This window comes from Spermophilus citellus (assembly GCF_964194105.1).
Source record: "Spermophilus citellus genome assembly, chromosome: X".
In the NCBI taxonomy this organism is placed as follows: Eukaryota; Metazoa; Chordata; class Mammalia; order Rodentia; family Sciuridae; genus Spermophilus; species Spermophilus citellus.
This window is the reverse complement of record NC_138190.1, coordinates 84,968,026-84,991,744: the sequence shown is the minus strand read 5'-3', so window position 1 is coordinate 84,991,744 and position 23,719 is coordinate 84,968,026. Positions and strand designations below refer to the sequence as shown.

Here is a 23,719-nt window from a genome sequence, read left to right as displayed (position 1 = left end):
ATTTCCTTAGAGAACCCTACAGCAAAGTCTTTCTTTTAGAAAAGTGAGTTCCCAGGCCATGATAACAAATATTCATTAATTGTACAAATGAATTACCTCCTGATATACTTTCTGTTAATTACCAGGTCTGACAAATAAATCTATTTCATAGTAACCACAACTTAAAGCAGGAATGTCTACATTTTATCTCATACCATCTAGAAATAACATTTTCTGTGTATTAAAATGTTTTCCACCTACTTACCCCACTAGGATGCTGTGTGAATTAATATGATAATGTTTGTGAAGCACTATGAACTCCTTGAAAAAAAGGGATTAAAGAAGTATAAAGTATCATATTCACTCACTCATCATTATGATTATCCCCTAAAAACGTATGAAACCCATTCTCTAGCACATTGTTCCTGTAAGTGCAAGATTCTATTTATCAGTAATGAACAAATAGTAATTGAAGGTTCCATATTTTAAGAATTTGAGTATGAAATCTAAAGAATTACAACACTAGATAAGCTGGTAACTGCTACAGCACCCTATTCGTGCCTATGATCAGTTGGAGTTCCGGCATCAGTGTTCAGGCTGCACAGAAAAAACAATAAGACCTGGTCAAAATTTCATTCCAACAAAGAAAATCCAAAATCTACTCAATGCATGTCACTGAAAAACACAAACTCAATAAAAGTATTTTGTTCTACTATATATGTTCAAGATTTGAATAAACTAGTGTGTTGTAAATGTATTATTTTATTAGGTTTATCCCTTAATCACATATTCATTTATGTGCGTCTCATTCTATTAAAAATAAAATTATACAAAGGTGAGCAAAACTGTAGATTTACAGTAGTTTCAAACTTAATTTTATTCTCTAGGGGTAATATTGACAATATAAAATGGTGTAAATGATATTCCCTAACTCTAAAATATGCTTATGAGCCCCTTGTGCATGTTCTACTGCTTTACAACCTGCAATGAAATGCATGACTAGCTTAATAAGCAAGGAATTTAGGAGGTTTTCTTTTTTTTCCTCCACAGTCTAAAGAATGAGTAAAGATCCACACCATTTTCTGTGAGTTAGTATCTTTGTTAAGGATTGCAATTTTCTCTCAAGATGAGATTTCCTTCCTTGACAGGATGTTATTTGAAAGTAACTGCTGACTTTTTAATTTTTTAAATAACATACCATATTCTCTATGTTTTGGGAGGTTTCTATCTGGAGCAAAATGCATTCATGATTTGTTCTAGCCAGAACACATATTTCATTCCAAGTGTTTCCTCACTATTTGCTCACTTAATTACTGGCATACTTTAGGTTTTAAAATCTTTCTTTTTGGGTAGCTCTAACTTACTGTTGAACTAATGGCAATATTTTAAATGAGTTCTAATAAGTAAGTTTCACAGTTTCTTTAAGTTGTTTAATTAATGAGGTGTTCCTAATTTTCAAATAGGCACACATTATTTGGCACAAAGTAACATCACCATTGAAAGGTCATGTTTTTCTAACCTGAACAAGAGAGAGATAAAACAATGTGCTTATTAAATCAGCATGCTTTAGTCTTAGGTGCAATCCAAATTAAATATACAATTAATTGTATGAACTCTATTTCAGTTGTGGAAACATGTTCAGTGTGTGTCATTATAAAATTAAATATACAATAGTAGTGAGGTTAGTTTGGGGTCCAGTTAGTTATTAGTGAATTAGTTCAAATATGGAGGTACTTATCTGAGAGAATGAAAAATAGACCATTGCATGCAAATAATAAAATTGTATGGCATTTCATTCATCTTTGTCTAATGAATAAAATTATTTTGAGCCATTATTTTCAGAAGAGTCAGGTTTTTATTTTTAGAATAAAGAGGTTTTGAAATCTCTATTTGAAAAACAGAGGTTTCTTTAAATAAAAACCACTTGACCTTGGTTATTCCTAAAAAGTAATTATATTTATAATTTAATCAAAATCAAGGCCAGCATGGGTCATTTTTCTTTTTATAGTTTTTTAAATAAAATGCAGGTAGCATGATAATGGAGTTTCAAACTCTCTTGCACATTTTTAGAATTAATTATTTAATTTGCCCTTTCCCCATTTATTGAATCTCCAGTTCTTCTAAAACTCACCCTAAAATGGTAGCATGAATACCCTTCTGTTGACACATGGGGATAAAATATAGCAATATATTCACCACAGCCATTTAGTGAAGAGCATAAGTTTGAAAGTTTTACACATCAATTGTATGTGAAATATTGTATCCCTGCTAACATCTACATTTGCACTCACAAATACCAATTTCATGTACACTTTGTAGGGCATAATAATAATGATAGTTTCTACTTGGCATACTTGTCAGAGTTTGTATCTAACTTATAAATAAAAATAAATTAAAAAAGATTAGTCAAGTATTATGTTAACTATCTTACTAAATTAAAACAGGGAAAGGTTGAATGATTTCTCAAGGATAGAAAATTGAGTTAGCCAGTTAGAAATGGAGAAATCCTGGTTATTAGACAAGTGCTCTTTCTGCAACTTATTTTTGCCTCCCATATAATTGACTTAAAATAACAATAAAAAGATGTGTACAGTACAGAGAAGTATAACTTTGAGCTCATATTAAAAGCTTTACAAATATTGGAATTCTATTTTCTAGCATGAAAGAAGAAGAAAGGGAAAGAAGAATATGTGAAAGCTACTATTTATGAAATGCTGACTCTATCAAGAGATGCTCTAAATACATTTGTCACATGTGGAATGCAATTTTATTTCACGATTTTCACATAGATTATGTTCTACTGAAAAGTGCTATTTATGTTTTTATGCTTTTCCCCTAAAGAATCTAAGTTTCTACCTATATCCCACTTTTCATAAATATATAAGTTATAAAAATGTTTTGTAAGGGTCAAATTATTTGGAATTTTGTATAGGATGCATACTGAAAATATTTAATGTAACATATAAACACATAATTAAGTTCTTTTCATAATAATGTTTAACTCTTTTTGTGTGCTAAACTCATAGGAAAGCAGCATAAAATCTGATTTCAAAGGAAACAAAGTATGGAAGAAAATGAGACCAACAAAAAAAACATTAAATATTCTATAACTTGTACAATGTTTTAAATGACAATATCCAACATTTCCTATAGAAGGTAGAAATGCAGTTACCAGGAGATTGTACATTTTCAATATTTATTAGCTCTCTGTTGCTGGTTTTTACCCAGTCACTCACAGATTCTATGATCACCTTGCATTTATTCATTTTTTTAAAGAAAACAAGAGCACTTAAACATTTGTGGGAGAATAGAAATAGGGAAGAAATGTTTATGAAAAAAATGATGCTTTCTTGAAAGCTAGCTAAGGAATTAGGAAAAATGTTGCCTTCATGATCATTTACATTATTGACAAAAAGTAGATTCCAGATTAAAATGCAGATTATAACCAATATTAGTTTTTAAGCATTGAAAAAGTAAAACATAGACTTGGAGAGATCAAGAAGGTTTTGTATGAAATCCCAATGAATTTTCTTTAAATACACTTTAATTTCCAAAGGTGAATGTCATATGAAATGAGAAAGATGCTCCCCAGAGCAAATAAATCTTTACACAAATGCCCCATAACAAGAAAATCTCAGACTAAAATTAGATAACTAAAGATCTGTCCAAGTTGAATCCTGTCAGTGTGATGGAGCTTGAGCACAAATAAGAAATATTTTTATTACTATTTCATTTGCTTGTGCAGTTTTACATAGAAAGGAGAGATGTATAATATTTGTCTAATTTTTGTAAACACTATCCCAATCTCTACAAATTTTAAGGCAGAAATGATTACTAAATTATAGTTGGTTTTACAGTGTTTTGACTAACATTGGGAGAAGTTCTCCTCTTGTGCACTGTTCTGTAGGGTATAATATTTGGTCTTGATAAATTTCTTGGCTATTTAAATATGAAAAACTTTTATAGATACATGATTTGATAGTGATATGTAGTGAGAGCAATGAGTGAGTTAAGATTCCTGTTTCTTAGTTTCCACTATGAACAGCAAGCAAATAAACTTATCTTGAAGCATTTTCATACTTACATTACTAGGATTAATCATACCATTCAAAATTACCATATAGGCTTAATACTACTAGAGGACATTTTTTTTAAGAATGGTAGAAAGTTAATCATACTGTACATACATCAGGAATTGCCATTCTTTTTCTCTACTCTCCCAATATTAGGCTATGAATTCCTCATTCTAAGACTGATGAGCAACTTCACACAAGATCAGCACATATTCATGAGGAAGCAATATAATAATTCTAATTTTTATAGGTTGTATAAGGATGCCAGTATATGATTACATACTGCTACAAAAATGTTGTATGTTGTATTAATTAAAACACAAATGTGACAAAAACCCCTTTAATCAAATACTTTTTCTTATGCATTTCCTGAGATATTTACAGATTGAAGTTAGAGTAGTACAAATCCCAAGCTTAAAAATTGTATTCTGTATGTATAAAGATGGAACATAAAGAAACTGGTCAAACAGATATCATAGTTAAGTTAAACAATCTTTCCTAGACTATAGTAAAACAGATCTGTTAATTAACAAATTATTCTTGGAGGTTAAAATGCTGGGTACCAGAACAACCAACCTATCCTGGCTTCAAATTCTATTTATTTTGCTATCACTAAAATTTCCTCTGTTATGTAAGTGAACTCTAAGTCTTCATCTATAGATCAGATTTTATACAATCATCAAAATTAGTGACAGCCTTTAATCAGTATAAATAATTCAGTTAACTATGTGAGTAAGTGGTACAAGCCACTCCATGACAACCAGGCTCTAAATGATTAAGTAATGCAAGCTCTTCACATCTTCTTAAGAAAAAAGCTAAACACATAATATGTGCTCTAATGAGATATTTCACAACAGAGAGTTATGATTTGATGTGAGAAATGTGACCAATCAAGATAAAAATTCTATGGACGATGAAGAAAATAAAGAGACACCTTCTTTCTGAGAATGAAAATAAAAAGATATGCATTGTCTAATGAACCTTATAGGGGAAAAATCTGCTTTTGAGAAAGAAGCTGAGAAGCTGAGATCTTCTCTGTGGGTTGTGTGCTAGAGCCTTTTCTACTTCCATGAAAACAGTTGCAGTAAAGTTTCTTTGGATAGTAAAAGACTTTCAAATAAATCATTTAAGAGAGAATCTTTAAGGAGTCCTGCTTCCTACTATCCATTTGGTCTCTGACTTGTATATCTCTTCTTTACAAAAGAACATTTACACTTTAAAATGGAAATATTAGAGTACCTGTATATATCTTAAAACACAGCACAAGATATCAGGGGAAGAAAATTAATGATTGATGAGGTTAGAGTAAGAAGTAGTCCATGGAACCTCTAAAGAAAGATAGTACACTGTGATGGAAGTTAAAAGAAAAGCCTATTAGAGAAGTTCCATCTACTCTTCATTTTTCTTATCATATCACATACAAGGCAAGACATTATACAGGATTTATCTTTTCCTATTTCCTTTCATACTATCATCATTTTCCTTGCTATTCTTCCAACTTTTATAACCCCAATCCTATTGCAAGGGTAGTAGCTTTTAGTAAATATTGTCATGGCATCTTAAACTCTCTGGAAGAATATTGTTGTGTGTTAGCAAATGTGCAGCAAATAGAAAAGATACAATAGAATTCGCAGGGGTCACAAAAAGATAAGCACTGTTCAAATTTATTTTTAATAGCTTTATTTATTTATTTATTTATTTATTTATTTATGTGTGGTGCTTAGGATGGAACCCAGTGCCTCTCAGGTGCTAGGCAATTGCTCTGCCGCTGAGCTACAACCTCAGCCCTCAAAATGATTTTGAGATAATGAATAAGATTATACATATTTATGTGCATTTCATCTTAAAATATGTATTTAAATACCTATATTTTTATTAAATTATGTTTTTAGTATGTCTTTTATAAATACTTAGAAATTAAAATTGTTTCTGGTACCTTTGAAGTAAAATGGAATCAATCATTTTGCTTTTAATTCTTCATTAGCATCTTTGCCAGATACTGTATAAAGGAAATCATGAGTTTTGTATTACTAAATGGACATTCTATACTAAGGATAAGTTTCTAAATTTTTTAGTGAGCAAAAATGTTTCATAAGGAAAATAAAGTTCAATGAGTTTACTTCTAATGTGTTAGTAGCAAAATAAAATAAAGAGTATTTAATATTCTACTGTATTTATAGGAAAAATACCAGAAGAAAATATATTTCACTGTTAAATCATCTTGTATCTATGTCATATAGGTAGCCAAAAGGCAAATGTAAAAGGCAAGACATTATACATTATACATTATATGCCTTTCCAATTACAAAAACTAAATTATTAGATTTTTATTTGTTTTCTTTTTACCCAAACAAATGCAGTGGCAAAACCAGGAACAGTGTGTCACTACACCCTTGTTCTTTATGATGCTATATCACCTGAACTTTTTTATTCTTTTATTCTATGACTAGAATGTCAGTTCATGAATGCTATTTTCTATTTTCCAAAATTTTAGGAGCTTCACATTCTGTTTGTTTTATCTATTATTATTAAGATGATGATGCCAATTTTTAAGAATTTAAGAAACATGCATTGTCAACTGTACCCATAGCTCCCAACAATGAAATATAGTCATACAAAAGTTAAGTAAGGTATAAACATGCAAAAGGAGAAGTCTCTCTGCGATCATAAAATGATGTTATTTTCTGTTCAGCAGTTCATGTTACTGCTGTTCATGCTAATTAATTAAAGGAGCCGTTGCAGTAATGTGCAAACAGGGAATCTGAGAAACTGAGAGGGCTTTTAGGTCTCCAAGTAAAGTTAAGTCAATCTGGGCGCGGGCAATTAAATATAATGAAATCACTTGTCAGTGCTAAGCTTGCAAAAACTGTGAAGTTTGACTAGGGAGTAAAAGGATTATAATTAGATTTCCAATAGGATAATAACTAAATGGCAGAATGCAGTAAAGAGAAAATATTACTTTGTTAGCTAATGGTACTGCTGTTTGGTTTTGGTTTTCATCAGCTCACTTGTAGTTGTGCTAATTTAATTTGCTTTTATCAGCAGAAATGCACTACACAAATGGCACTTGAATGTCATTTGCAAAAATCATTGATCTGAAGGTGCACTTAATGACACCTGGTATGTTTATTTTATGTGAAGGGGGTGTTGGTTGATAAGATGGTTGATGTGCTGTCGTTCAGATTCCCAGTTGAATTGTAGGGATCTGAATGGAACCATAGCAGTGTACCTGTTCCACTGAAAACTTCACCTCCAGAGATAGTGCCCATACCTATAAAAGTGAGTATGTATTCATTGGTAGACTACCTTAAACATTCAGGAAGAGTTGAGAAAGTAGACTACTAAAATCTAAGTAGTACAGATATTCTTTTATTGGAAGGTGGTCTATGTATGATATCTAGTCTGCTAACATTCAAAGCATGTAGGAAGTTATATAATTAAGCTGGTGAAATTTGTTAAACATAAAAGTTCATGAGTAGTTTGTGCCATATATGGGAATTATGATAAAGATGGATATGACTTCATTTTTTCTAAGAAAGATCATGCAACATTTTTTCAAGCCCCTCCCCCATATTCTCTTAAGGAGGTAACACAGTAGAACTAATTGGATTTTAAAGGCAGAATTCCAGGTTAAGGGTAGATATCCAGAAAAATTATTGACAATAAGAAAAGAGAATTTCAATGATACTGAAACTGGTTGCTGTGATGGAGATGAGTATTGGAAATGGCATTTATTGCAATTCTGTAAGAATGATGCTCACAAACAATGGTAGGAAATAATCTTCCAAGTTACAAAAAAAAGTGAGTAATGGAGGGAGGTAGAAAATATGAAAACAGTATCAACATACGTCACAAAAAAACCATAACACACAGAAAACAAAATTATTAGCAAGAATGGAAAAACAATGACTAAAGTTGTATTTTATGTTTTTCAAGCATTATATATTTTTGAAGATCACAGACAAATATAAAAGGCATCTTTCAATTCTAATCATCTCAAATAATAAAAAAAATCAGGATTTTTTAGGTAATTATTTGAACTAATTCATTTGGTAAACTTTATTTAAGATTAGTTCTGGCAATATTTTTAGCCATCTATTACCCTGGCTAAAAAAACAAACCATTTTTGCTAAAAATAACTTCTTTGATATTAAGATTGTAGTCTAATGTAATTTTAACATAAGATATTTACTCTACTTTTGCTGAAAATGATGAGAGTTTTAGCATGTAGTTTAAATTCTGTGCTAAGACAAGGGAGAGTGCATGCTTTTCCATTTTTATCACATTTATCCTGAATATCATTTGATGCCATCTAAAAGGCAGATCTCCAATAAATAATTGTTAACCCACGTATTTTATCATAACCCACATGTTTTATCATATATGGAAAATGTTAAACACAAATAAATAATAAAAGTCAACCCCTTTGCTTTAAAATAATTTCCATCTAAATCCATTTAAATATATATCTAATTATATTATATTAGCCAGAAAAAAACACAGTAGAACTTATGCTTAGTGACAACTAATTTTAAATACTCATGTGAAAAAGCCATTATTTTTAAATTTTTGAGTTCTATGTGGACACAATATCTTTATTTTTTTAATGTGGTGCTGAGGATCGAACCCAGTGCCTCACATGTACTGGGAAAGCGCTATGCCACTGAGCCACAACCCCAGCTCAAAAAAGCCATTCTTTACAGACTTTAAAAAATTTAAAAATTTGGACCCAAATGGAGACAGTGAATATACTTTTGCATATATCACCAAATTGACAACCCACAAATAAGATATCTGTTGCCTATTGCATGAAAATGTAGAAACTTCAGGACAATTCAGAGGCTTCTATTTATCTCAGAATTGGGAAAATGTTATTACTATGCGCTAAAGGCAGCATATGAATTAAAAGTAAAATAGCAAGTAATTGGATAATGGTATAGGCTTAAAACATAATAAAGAAAAAAAAAACTATTAGTAACATGTTTGGTTTGTTTCTTCCAGCTCCAAACTGACCTAACATACTTTTCAAATTAGGGGCAAAACCAAGCTCTATGCTCCTTAAAGACTGTGTCTATATTTGTATGTCACTGATTCAGAATGAATCAAATAAATGTTACAGGCTATTCATCCCTACCATGGCCCTAGTATGTGATTGCAACCTCATACACCAGGCCCCCAACTAGCAGGAGTGTCTTCATAAATTTAGTTATGGTATATTTAGTGGACAAACATTCATGCAATTCAAATGGCTTTTCTTACAAAGACACAGCCTTTAAATTTTGGGTAAAAAGCAGGCAAGCATAAAAAAAGCTAAGAAAAAGCAAAAGTTTCAGTGAATGAACCAAGCATGCACACTGTCACATCTAACAGTAAATGTGTTAGTTAGTTAGTTCTATCCAGCTGCAGCAGAATCAGGCATTATAAAAGATCCATGAGCGATCATGATTTAAAAAATTACATAAATACAAATTTTAAGTTTCCTGAAGCTGCCACATTAAATGGTGATCTTCGGATACACCCAAATGAATCTCTTGGTCATAACCAGTTCTGTCCTTCACATTGATCCAGTCTATATGGTAGCAAAGAACCAATTTGTTAAACCTCCAGCAAGCAAAATATTCATGGCTATCTTTTTTAAAAAATAATTTAACCTTTATTTATTTGTTTGTTGTTCTTTGTTTTTTGTTTTTATTTTTGTTTTTGATGTGGTGCTGAGGATCAAACCCAGGGCCTCACCCATCCTAGGCAAGTGGTCTACCACTGAGCCATAACCCCAGCCCTCATGGTTGTCTTTAATTTTCAGTTAGGAAATAATTTTCTGACAGAAATGTCTTTATTTATTAATGTAAGCCTTTTTAAACAATACACGTGAACATAAGTGTAATCTACATAAAATTAAAGAACTAGAAAACTGTATTAGTTTACATTGGAAAATTTCCAGTAGTTAAATTAAATTCCTATTTTAGATTCTTTTGCACTCTGTCGAGATGCTGTATTGATGTGTTTTATTTGTTTTCTACCTAGTAAATATCTTTAAATATTTTAAAGGACCTATGTATTTATGAGTATCATATAAATCATGAATTACAAGTCGTGCAGCTATTTCCATATTTAGGTGGTTTGTAAAATTACCATCAAAATTTAAAGGTTGACAAAAATGTTGTCTGGAACACTTTTAACATATCAATAGGTTATGGTTATTGTATTTGTGGCATTTACAAAAAGCAAAGTAGTGAAGTTAAAAATACATGTATTGTACACTTATGAAAGGTAAATTATATTCACATTTATACATTTTTAGAATATGGTAATACATAAATGCACATCCTTTTAACAGCTAAATGTACACAAAATTTTCTCACATTGTATACATAAAGTTACTAGTCCCTAAGTATCTGTACTGTTATTGGGTTTTCACAGTCATATTAAACTTGTTTTACTAAAAAAATAAATTTAAGTTGCTGCCTATGTCATTGAGTAAAAGAGTTAAACATTTATTTTACTTATATGAAAAGTATTAACACAGAAGCTCATTCCCACCATATGCCCAGGGGTCACATATTAAGCAGTTGTAGCAAGAAGGACACTGTTTACCATACCTTGCATAGCAGCACTATCATGAGGAGTCCCATTTTTTTCTATTTCAATATCTGGAATTCCAGTATCTGAAATAATTGACATTCAACATTAAGGTACAATTCTGTTTTATGATTCCAGTTAAATGGAAAATTGCAGTTTGTTCCTATAGATAATGCAAAATCTTGGGCATTGTTTTTTGTTTATTTGCATGTTTTTGTTTGTTTTTATATGTTTCCATGGTAGTAGAAAGAATTATAAATTATAGCAGTATTTCACAATAGAATATAGATTTCTAGGTATACAATAAATCATTCATTTCATTCCCTAAAGATATATTTTAAGAAAATCATTTGTTTATAAAAATCATCAATAACTATCAGGTTAATATGCCCTGATTACAGAACAATGAAAAGATGATGAATATAGTTGCCTATATGGAAAGGTTCATTCCTTATGCTTTATTTTCTATTTGTAATATATGATAGATGGTGATAATCTCTCTATGCTAAGTGCAAATGAAGACCAAAATATGCATTATGGTTTATGGTATTTCTGTAGTACTAGCTCTAGAAGCAAATATTTTACTACTGTGTTCTTCAGATGAGCTATAAAAGCAAGTAATTAGGATGTAAAAGTGCTCCCTGTGTGTGTGTGTGTGTGTGTGTGTGTATGAATGTATGAATGTATGTGTGTGTACATATATTTACTTGAACATTTACTTCATACTATGTCTGAGTGTAATGTACCAATGTTATGCTGTTTCAGATAAAATGAAATCAGAAAAGTGGAATTAAGATATTTCATGATTTAAGCACGTTTTCCCACAGATAAACCTTAAATGCCTCAACACTAATGTAGTGTGCATCAAAGACCGATGTGATTCTGCAATCCGTATTTGGGGTAAAAATGGGAGTTCATAACCCACTTGATTCTAATGTATGAAATATGATTTGTCAAGAGCTTTGTAATGTTGTGAACATCCAATAAAAAAAAGAAAGAAACCAACATCCTATATAGCTGATCAAAATTAAGTTCACCAAACATCAGCATATCTAACATCAATGGACCTGAAACACTTACATTTCAGTGTAGGAAGGATATCAGTTTTACTGCTTCTACTGCAAAAGTCAGCAGAATTTTCTTTTTTTTTATCTCCAAGAATAGGGCTTATTTTGACTGGTTTTATTCACAACCTAACAATTTGGCCTCAAATTGATATTTTAATTTTTCCTGGACATACATTTTCCTTCCTTCCTTCTTTCCTTCCTTCCTTCCTTCCTTCCTTCCTTCCTTCCTTCCTTCCTTCCTTCCTTCCTTCCTTCCTTCCTTCCCTTCATTTCTTTCTTCTTTAAATTAAGATTTATTTTGTTTGCCTTAAGTCCAAATTAAACTTTACCTTTCAACATCCTCAGGCCACTGTCACTAGTTGTGGCTTGCTTAAGCGCCTGCTCCACTTGTTCCCTGCGCTTTGATTCAAATTCCAAGGCTTCCTGCAGTTTTCTTTTGGCTTTTTTCTCCTTCTTCAGGCGCTTTTGCATGGTAGCTGGAATGTGGAAAAGTATTTTGCAAAATCTTGGTCAATGAAATAGGTTTTGATGAATTATAAATGTAGATGTATTGGATGAAACATGATCACATGTATGCTCTATAATGCATATGCATTTTTTATGGTGGTGACAGTTGGGTTGGAGAATTGTTTTCTACTTTGACTCACTACATACATTTAATAATAACAGTCAATATTTGTCTAATTTTCTAAAGAAATATACTGCTATTACTCATCAAGTTGTTGCTATTAATATTTCAAAATGCAAAAAATAACCCCCCCCCGCAAATATCTATTAGGTTGAATACTATGGTCTTTAAAACTAAAAGTGGCAATATCCATTTCAGTGGAATGGGACCAATTATAAAAGCAAAAAATGTATTTAATGTATTTGTTTAAATAATGCACATATCATCAGTCTTTCTCTCCCCATACAAATACACACACACACACACACACACACACACACACACACGGAGAATAATTTTCAGCCATGATTATATAAGCAAGTTGCAAAAGTGCAACTACAGTAATGTTCATTTGGTAAGCAGGAAGGTAAAATAGAGCTAAGGAAGAGGTATACCTCAATTCTCAGAGTTTTATCTCTCAAGTAAAAACTTCAGTGTCCCTCATGCAGTTATATTTAAACTCTGAAAGCCTAAATCTAGGATAGCACCTTAAATGGAATTATTAAGTTTCAGCAATAAATTGGTTCATAGCAGGGTTGTAAGCAGAGTAATACTTTTCCTAAATTAGTTTTTAAAAATTAATTCATTGCTGTTATTGCAATAAAATAACACTCAAAAGTACATTGAGAAAACTAATAAATTATCTGATGTTTAAAAATGTTCAATGTACTCATATATAATTAAAATCTTCAAACTGAACTGAATATGTTACTAATTGTTTCAAATATGTTCATCTCATGGTTAAATATATTTTCATATAAACTACCTTGAACAACTTGAAGAGAGTCAGTTAAATAATTAAACTGCTGTGCAAATGCAAAATCTCAAAAATCTAAGGGAAAAAAACTGGAATTCTTCAGACAAAAACAATGAGAAAGTATGATTTTTATTATTTTGATGAAATGCTGCTAAATAGGAATGAACATAAAAATATATTAGTATCATAATTATATTCAAATATCATTTAAAAATAGAAATAAACAAATTATTTAAATTAGAAACCTAGATTTATTGAAATTAATGTGTAACTTAATGTCTTTGTCAAAACAAAATTGTGTTTCAAATAAAATTAATGAGGCAAAAATATTCTATATGTTGATTCAGTTGAAATTTGTGATTTCACATACTGCAAACAATGCCAAACAGATTACATTAAAACTATTAAAATAAACAACAATAACTATAATTTATTCAGAACCAACTATGTACTTATCATTTTGCTGAGAATGTAACACATTAAGGTCTTAATTAACACTGTAAGAAAAAACACTACCATTTCCATTTATAGAAGGCCACTGAGTCTTTGAGAGGTCAAAGATTTACCTAAAATGATATAACTGGTAATTGTCAAAACCTGTGTATCACATAAGTTGGTTTTTCAAAGCCTAGGGACAACAGAGTTGGTTAGTGGACCAAGGCAAATGACCCCAAAGTTTCCTGTTGTTTTATCATTCTATTATTTTAAATATTTATTCTGCAAATAATATCATGGTATATTATTGCATATGGATATGTATGTTTAATTCAAGTAGAATAGCTACCAGCAAAAAACAATTGGGTAGAATTTTTGGTTTTAGTGTGGAGCATTTTTTTCTTTTATGGGAAAAAAGTTACAAGAATTCTTTTTCTATATTTATATGATATTACATATTTTTATATATGTAGGTTATATATTAATATTGTTTTATTATATTATTGGAGATATGTGGCATTATAACCATAATATCAACCTTCTGCCCTATCCATTCCATCAGGTGAACTTAGTTTATAATTTTGATATACTCACAATGGAGTATTACTTAGCCATAAGAATGAAAATATGGGGCTGGGGTTGCGGCTCAGTGGTAGAGCATTCGCCTAGCACATGTGAGGCCCTGGGATTGATCCTCAGCACCACATAAAAATAAATGAATAAAATAAAGGTATTGTGTCCAACTATAACTAAAAAATACATATTAAAAAGGAATGAAAATATGGTATTATGTTTCTACCACTCTGAACTTAGTTGACAAAACCTGTGTGTCACATAAGTTGGTTTTTCAAAGCCTAGGGACAACAGAGTTGGTTAGTGGACCAAGGCAGATAATTGATTGGATACAGGCCAATCTCAATCTATAAGTAAATAGCAGAAAGATCAGTAGAGTAGAGGGAAGGGAACAGGGGGAGGGAGGAGGTGAGGGAAAGGGGAAATACTGGGAACTGAATTAGAGCAAATTATATTCCATGCTTTGTAATTATGCCAAAATGAATCCTAGTATTATGTGTAAATAAAAAAATTAAAAAGACATTTAAAATTTTGGTATACTGGATATGAGATATTCAAGTAAGCAAAAAGAAATTTAAATGATTATCTAGTTAAGTTATTATAATAGATGAGGTTGCTGAGATTCGTAGAAATGAAGTAGATAGTGTTTCAAATTTGATGAGGATAAATAGTAATTTTCTTAGTTGTATTAGTAATTAATTACAAGTTCTAAAAACAGTGCTCAGCACATGGTAGACAGTAAGTATTATTAGCTAGTAGTAGCAACAGTACTGATGGTAATAGTAGTGGTTATAATAGTGACTAAATACTAAATGGTAGTAATTTTAGTGATGATAGTAATTATAGTAGTATTAGCCTTATCATATTATAACAAATGCTACATTTGTTAAATACAAGTACTTCAAGGCAAATTTGATAACCAATTATGCCTACCAGGTCTACAACTTTTTATAGGATAATAGATAATATTATAAATGTAGAACTAAAATGTTCATGAAATGTTAGTAAACAGACATTGAGTATATTCCCTAAAAATTAGAAGTTAATTTTACTATATGTACTAGATTTTCATGAGTCAATTTAAGAAGCTTATTGTATTTAGCATATGTTTTTTTGTTTTAGAATAAAAATTTCCTTAGTAAATAAATGTGAGTTATTGTGATTATTAATCATTGCACACTATTTCACATACTATCAGAGATAAACTAATTTCACCAAACTTTAAAAAAGACAATAAAGTCTTTGCTTTGTTGTATTTAATGAATTTGTTAGGTTAAGGAAAACAGGTTTCATTTTTTTAAATGCAGTGTTTGAAATTCCATTTTATATTGAACCAATGATTCCTAGGACCTAAAGAAAATACAGAGTATGTTTTCAAGCTCTTGAAACAATAATTTGTTACTTTGAGGTAGTGTAAAGTCAGTCAAGTTTACTCAAGTGTAATCATCCTTCTTTGACTAGAGTTATCCATTTGGTCTATTTTCTTTCTTTGCCTCTCCTTCACACTTTTCAACCTTTTACTTATTTTAGATTTTGTGATCCTTCAATAGAAGAATAAGCAGGGGAGAGAAAGAAGCTGTAATTCATAACTTTTACTTTTTATGCTGTTTAATATTTTATGGAAAATGTATGGAAGATGCGGAAATTATGAAAGTGAAATTCTGAATCTTCTGCTCCTAGTCTTACCACTAGTCTTACATTAATTCTCCCCTAATTTATCCCCATGATCAGAGTAATTTATCCAAATGAATTCAGATCCAATGATTCACTTGCTTATATACTAATACTTCCAATCACCCATAGGATAAAATCAAAGCTAATCTTTTACAAAGTTAAAAATATTCTTCATAATTTAAATTCTACACCTATTTATGTGCATCATTTCCTACCATTCACGTCAGAAAACTCAAAGCCACTCTAATAATAAACTGGTTTTTTTTGAGAGAGAGAGAATTTTAATATTTATTTATTAGTTTTCAGTGGACACACATCTTTGTTTGTATGTGGTGCTGAGGATTGAACCCGGGCCACAGGCATGCCAGGCAAGCACGCTACCACTTGAGCCACATCCCCAGCCCCAATAATGAACTGTTTATAGTCACCCATGGATGAAGTTTCTTTTCTCCATGCCTATGCTGATCTCCCTGCCTAGAATGCCCCACTTGGTTCCTTGCACATTCTTTTTTTCCCCCTGCTGATCCTTTAGGACTCAGATTCAGGTGTCAGCATCAGAAAATACTCCTTATATCTCCTCACCACTCCAGCAAGCCGAGCAAACAAACCCTCTATATATAACCATGAAGACTGTGCATGTTTACTTTTGCCACTTTTTTTTAACTTCAACTGCTTGTGCTAGTTCTCTAAAATGTAAATACCTCAAGGACATGGACTGAGTCCATTCACTTTTTCATTCCAGAATGTAGCACTGTGCCTAGCAAGAATAAGCATTACATATGTAAGGAATTATAAGTTTATCTATATGCATTTTCTGACATTGCAAGAGAATTATAGGTATTCATTTTTCTAAATCTGGAACTAGCCCAGAATACAGATCTAGTTCATTATTTTTTTAGTATAAAGAGATGGACTATACATTTCTTTCGTTGTGGTTTGCATACAGTTTTTGCTTTGTATCTTATTTATTTTCAGCAGTATTAAGTTATCTTTGGTAATATTTCTAATTATTATTAAAAATACCTCCAACATAATATTTACTCTGTAACTGAACATGTTAAACTTACTTCTGCTTTGAAGCTCAACTGCAAGTTGTCTTTCAAGGTTTTCTCTAATCTCTCTCTCTCTATAGAGCTCCATTCGCAGTTCCTTCTTTTCTTGCTGAATCTGCTTCTCCTGGATGCGAGCATTATCCAAAGCCACTTTCAACAGACCCTGTCAAAGTACAGCAAATGACATGCAGTTCATCTTATCTGTTTTAATTTCTCAAATACAAAATAATTTGTGTAGGTGCTAATGTCTTGTATTACATTTATTTTGTTTATAGAAATATTGTTGACCTGAATGTTGGTCAACAGAGTCTCCACAGAGGATAGACTATCAGCAAAAATGAATGGTCCAGGGAATCCAGGGGGCAAGGCCTGCCCAGGAGCCAGTTGAAGCTTGTCCAAGGGTGACTTCATCAGTGGAATTTGAACAGGTACTTCTTCTGAAAAAAAAAATTATGTCAGAAGGTTCACAAATTAACAGGTCAAATGTTTCACCAAATCACCTCCAACAGACATCTACAAATACTGATCCAAAAACTAAATGATGGACACTCATAATTAGAAATCATACCTATTGTGCAGTTGCCTCTATTTTCTGAAGATAAGTGATTCAATACAGAACCCATGAAATTGAAACCATATTTATTGATAAAGAAACATGAAATCTGTTGAAAAGATTTTCAGATAAATACAATTGTTGTACCTGTTTATGAATATCTATAAACTAGATAATCAGACCACTTTCTAGGAATCTATAAGCTGTCTTTATTTATTTTCTCTTCAAATCTATGTATCTACCTCTATACCAACCTGTCTTCATTATTTTTAACAGCTTCACCGAAGTGTAATTTAAAGACATTAAATTCAACTATTTTAGGTATATGCTTAATTTTTGGTAAATGTATGGAGTTTTCTTTCACAACCAATGTTTTAGAATGTTTCAATCCCCTGCAAAAAGATTGTTCATACATACTTATAGTTAATATACTTACCCAACCTAGCTTCTGGCAGCAAGTATGCTACTCTCTTTCTAAAGTTTTACCTTTTCTGGACACAATATGTGGCTTTTTTGCCTGGATTCTTCCACTTAATATCATGTCTCTGAGGTTTATTCACATTGTGTCATATTTCCATAAGTTTCTTCCTTTTTATTACTAAACAGTATTCCATTGCTTACTTTTAATCTTGGGAAGTATTATTTATGAAAAAAAGAAACCAATTAAGCCAGAGATATGCAAGTTGTATCAACCCTCACCTTTAGATTTTATACTATTTTCTTCCACATTCTCATTAATCAGATTGTCTCTTAGTACCAGATAAAGAGACATCAACAGAATAATTCTCTATTAAGATGTTTCAGATTTATTTTGGATATATTGAATTAGAAAGGGAATCTCTTACTTTGAAAAACGTAACTACTCTGCTATCAATTTGAATTTTGGCTGACAATATTTTATATGAGATATACGAACCAGATATTAAAATTCCTCTGTAACTGAAAATGGAGACATTTTTTTGACATATGTAAAATAAAAAAAAAAACTGGGCTGGGGCTGTAGCTCAGTGGCAGAGTGCTTGCCTAGTATGTGCAAGAAACTGGGTTTGATCCTTAGTACCATATAAAAATAAACATATAAAGGCATTCTGCCCTTCTACAACTACATTTTTTTTTAATTAAGAAAACCTGATACACAGAGTCTTGGGATGAAACCTAACAAACTCAGTTACTCCTAATTATAGTTCAACAGTACAATCAGGTGAATCATTAAACTTCAGTTACTCTCCTCACTGCCATTTCCTAATTTCAGCAACAGGGCATAAGTGAATGTTGAAAAATAGGCTTCTTTATGGATGGAAACAATTTTCAGTGACTTAATATATTCTAAAGAGACTCACTTAGGAAAAAGACTAGACTTAAATGTTGTCCTAACCACTTTTCAGATGGTATGGAAACAACAATAACAAAAAGAAATCTAGCTAGTGGTGTGGTTCCTGTGAGGATGCAAATATTGATTTGCCATACAGTTAGACTTCATTTTTCAATTGCAAGTAGCCTACATACGTAGTGAGCAGATTCTCAAACCCATTGATTTCACAGTCATCGTGTTTTGCTATGGAATTTCTTGTGTGGGAATTTGTGGCATACAATTGCGGGAAACTTCAGTGAGATTACTTAATGGGATACCATTGTCCATAAATAAAATACTATTAATTTTCTTTTTCTAAAATCAACAGTGATAAAAATGCTAAATGATTATTTAAGAAAAGCAACCGTTTCACATTATTTGAAACCAAAAATTAACATTATCTATTGGTCTCAAAAATTCAGCAAAATGCATAGATTCTCACATTAATTTTCTTCCGCACTGAAAGCTATATTTCCCTGGAACTTTTAGAAAACCTAAAGAAACTATATTTTGATCATCAATGCATAATGCATGGATTTTCTACAACTCCCTCATAGGTTTATGCCTATAATAATCATATTAATATTTATAATAAACTTAAGCATCTTATAGGATATCTCTCTGTCTCTGTCTCTCTCTCTCTTTTCTCTGTGTCTCTCAAATAACTGGTATGTTTGGAAAAGATTGAGTTTTCCAGAAAGAACAGAAAAGATCAGCACAGCATCACAAATTCCTTGACTTTATTCAACTACATGATTTCTTTAAAAATATTATCTCATAAAAATGTAGAAAAAACTAAATCCTAAAATTAACAGCTCTAATATTTTAAAAATACATTTCTCAAAAAGACAAGCACTATTATGTTTTATTTGTACTGTTTGAGGTCTGTATTTGGGTGTTGTGTTTTGCACATAAGTGCATAAAGTAGATGGAATGACTGAATACTGATCTATCAATACTAATAATGGCTAGAGAGACTGCACTTTTGAATTGATAATTATAAATCTTAAAGTATGAATTTGTATAGCAGGAAAGCTCTATTTTTACAAAATGAACCACCCCAAAGTTAGAATATTGACTATCTGTTGATTCAGATACAACATAATATTTCCCCTAAATAAATATTTTGTATCAGAGACAGAGATCTTAAAAGTACTGGATTTCTTGTTATATTTCACTCTACACACATGTATAACTTCAGTGGTAAGAATCTGAGGGGCACTCTCTCTGAAAATGAAAGCATTACATTCAGTATGCACAAAACAAAATTATAACTACGTTAAAATTGCTAGAAGTCTCCTGTTTGAAGCTGAAAGAAATGTCATTAAATTGGCTGAAAGGAACATTACTATTGACTATGAAGACAGGTTGCATGGTCCATGGTTGTAATGTTGCTGTACCATAGATTGAAGTTTCAAAATAGTATTACTCTTCTTTAAAGAGATAGACACAGCTGAATTAGGTGTTGCTTGCTGCAGTGAGGATCAAATGCAAAAAGAATCATATTTCATCAGACCTAGTCAACACCAGGAAAATAAATAGAAATATAAGAGGTATGCAGGCTATGATTCATTTTGATAATCTGGCCCAAGAGAGACACATAGAGACAGCACACAGATCTAAGCTTCTACCAAAAGACAAATAGGACACAGAGGGTGGGAACTGGGATGACAGTGTAGCAGAGGTCACATCGATTTTCAGCAGCAGTTTTCACACAGATGAGATAACCCTGGACTCTATTTGGCCCATTGTTCATATCCTACCTGTCCCACAAGCAATAAATTTTCTAGTCCTAGAAAAAGGGCAGTAAAGAAGAAGGATTCTACTTATGACTTCTTATGATTAAGTTTCTGTGCTAACCAAACATGCTTTTCAGACCAAGGTCACATTGCATGTTAGGGTCTGTAATTACCCAAAACTAGTAGAAGCATATTAGTCTTAGTGTATATGAGTAGAAACTGTGAAACTATTCATCAGAATTTTTTTCTGATTTAAATCACATGCTACAAAAATGACTGATAAATGCATTTAAATTTTATTTCAATCTTATAATAGATCTTCACATCTGAATGGTATTTACATTTTGTTCAGAGATGGAATAAATGCAATGTTACATAGAAATATATCAGGTGAGCTTGAGAAATCCTAATTGGCAATAAAATTAAAAATGGGAAAATACTTGAAACATAGATTGTCAGTTTAATAAAAGCAGCTCTTTGCGATCCTGAGAAAGGGTTTTGATTAAAAAAAACTGACATATATACACACACACACACACACACACACACACACACACACACACCTTTATCAGTATATATAACTCAGTGGTTTAAATTTAAAAAAATAAACCTAACACAACTGAAATCTGGTCAAGGACATGAGCAACCTCTCCAATTATTGATGTAATGTGGAGACCACTTCTATTGAGCCTGTTCGTTAAACCTGCCATACTTTGTAATAGCACTTGGGGATCCACATAAACAATAAGCTCTTTATTTTAATTTCTTGCTTGGGGTCCAGATGAATAGATGCAAAAGTTAATAAGAACTTTAATTGTAGAATAAAGTAAATATATGGTAAATGCTCCAAGTAGAAAAATCCCCTTGAAAATTAAAGTCAAGGCTCCTGGAGACATTTTATATGATGCCAGTGCTTATTCTCCCACTTTTTTTGTAGAGCTAAGTATTTACTTTCCTCTGGGCTTTGAGGATTATGATTCAGGAATAGAAATTGAACACAGATGACTCACTGAGCAGTGGAAAAATGCAGCTACCTACCAGGTCATCAGTTTTATTCTTTAACAAGTAAAATATATTCCATTATTTGATTTGAGAGCTTTCCCCTAAATACAGCTGGCCCAAGGGACTTTCTTTTGTCAATGTCATTAGTATTACATTCAGCACAAGCAAGACACCTGCTTCCCTCTCCCAAACTAAAGAACAATAACAACAACAAAATGACCAACTGCTGTGTAATGATGTGACCTGCATGAATATAGGGAAGCCTTCATAGACTCAACTGAACAATGACTCCTCAAGTGCTACAATCATCAAATGTGGAAAAGAAAAAACCTTATCCCAAAATTGTTTGGGGATACGAAATAAAAATAATGCAAATAAATGGAAACAGAAAACTAGTAGAAAATGAATGAAAGGCTATCAACCTGAGAAACTAAGATAGAATACTGCTAAAACCAATTATGTTCCTCTTTTGCTCTGGATCCTTAGATTAGCAATTTGGCATAACAGGCTCCTCTATGAATTATGAATTGGAATTAAATCATCTCTCAGATAAAATATTATGCCAATAACAAATATTATGTCCAATGAAGGCCTTGCAGGAAGTATGATACCTAGTCATTAAGGAACTGATAAATTATTTTGGAAAAAAATAAGTAAGTTGCAGAAGCAGACAATTAAGCATGAATCACAAAGCACAGATTGTTAACTGCCTCTACTTCAAAGAAGGAGGGGAGTCACGTTTCTGTGGCAAACATTCAAACTTACTTATCACTGAGCTGAAAAGTGTTCTCTCAAAATTTCCACAAGATATTAAGTGTACTAGAAAAAATTATCCCTTGTTTAATGTTGAAAAATCTAGACTAAATAGTGCTAAACATTTTTCCTTAATGCAAGGTTTGCAGATACTTTATAAGAAGCTTAGTGAAATCTGAATTTCAGGTAAATAGCAAATCATGTTTTAATATAGGCATGTCCAAAAGTACTCCATTGGTCATCCTTATGCTAAAAGTGATTTGTCAGTTATCTGAAATTAAAACTTCACACAGCACAATAATATATATTTTTTTGCTAAAACTTTTAAAGCAGAACATCTCATAGCCTTTAAAATGCAAATGCCAATTAATCTGATTTGGTCATATCACAGTGTATACATGTGTCTAAAAGATCATACTGTACCCCACGAATATGCACAGTTATTATGTGCCAGTTAAAAATTAAAATGGGGGCTGGGATTGTGGCTCATGGGCTGGGATTGTGGCTCAGCGGTAGAGCACTCGCTTAGCATGTGCTGGGCTCTGAGTTCGATCCTCAGCACCACATAAAAATAAATAAATGGAATAAAGGCATTGTGTCCAACTACAACTAAAAAAAATTAAAAATAATTAAAATGGAAACATTAACATATGTTATATATTATAATAAGCAGCTGAGAGCAGAGCGATACAGAGCCAGATACTGGTCCTTTAATACTCTGTAAAGTATAAGCGACTATGTGTTTGAATCTCAACTTTATTATTTTCAAGCCCCTGGGAAAGTAACTTAACTATTCTGTGACTCAGTGTCCTCTTCTGTAAATTTAGAAAGATGACAACAAAATTACCTCTTAGGATTGTTGTAAAGACTAATAAAGTTCACAGAATAATGCCTGACCCAAAGTAAATGCAATATAAATGTTAAGTGGTCATTGAGAAGGACAGAAACATAGTAATGTATTTGACCACCTAAGCATCTATTAACTAACCTTATGAAACACCATGTTCTGAAAGATCATTCGAGTCTGTTTTTACATTCAATTAGGTCAATAGACTAATTTTAATGACTCTTAACCACGGACTATTCCTAACCAAGAGTCACTGTGCTGCCCAGAGGACATTTGGCAGTAGGTGGAAATGACTTTTTTTTTTTTTTTTTTTTTTTGTTTTGCTTGTCAAATCTGGTATGAGTGGTGGGAAAAAGTCTACTACTGACATCTAGTGGGAGAGACCAAGAATACTGCAAAATAACCTGCAATTTAGGACAGCCCTGTCCCCATCCCCAACAACAACAAAAAAATTATCTGGCAAAATGTCAATACTGGTTGAGAACTGGTGGTCTAGACTTATAAAGGAAAATCTCAATGAATGGACACTTAAATATATCTCCATTTCTCCTCTGAACTTCTAGAGTTTAATAAGCTTGCTAAGAAAATAAGGTTCAAATCAATGATTGAGAACTAATT

The 23,719-nt window shown here is 31.7% G+C and overlaps 1 protein-coding gene across 3 annotated transcripts in view; it reads right to left on the bottom strand.

The window, feature by feature from the left end:
• Nucleotides 1-23,719, bottom strand: part of DACH2 (dachshund family transcription factor 2) — a 548,049-nt gene that overhangs the window by 4,092 nt on the left and 520,238 nt on the right. Inside the window, exons 9-13 of one of the 3 annotated variants that reach the window (XM_081276418.1) lie at nucleotides 17,115-17,293; nucleotides 16,872-17,019; nucleotides 12,028-12,174; nucleotides 10,652-10,717; nucleotides 530-576 (exon numbers count right to left, since the gene is read on the bottom strand). In XM_081276418.1, the coding sequence (XP_081132544.1) occupies nucleotides 572-576; nucleotides 10,652-10,717; nucleotides 12,028-12,174; nucleotides 16,872-17,019; nucleotides 17,115-17,293 (545 nt within the window). In that variant the 3' untranslated portion in view covers nucleotides 530-571. The remainder of the gene's footprint in view (nucleotides 1-529; nucleotides 577-10,651; nucleotides 10,718-12,027; nucleotides 12,175-16,871; nucleotides 17,020-17,114; nucleotides 17,294-23,719) is intronic. The other 2 variants (XM_081276416.1, XM_081276417.1) reach the window with 2 other exon arrangements.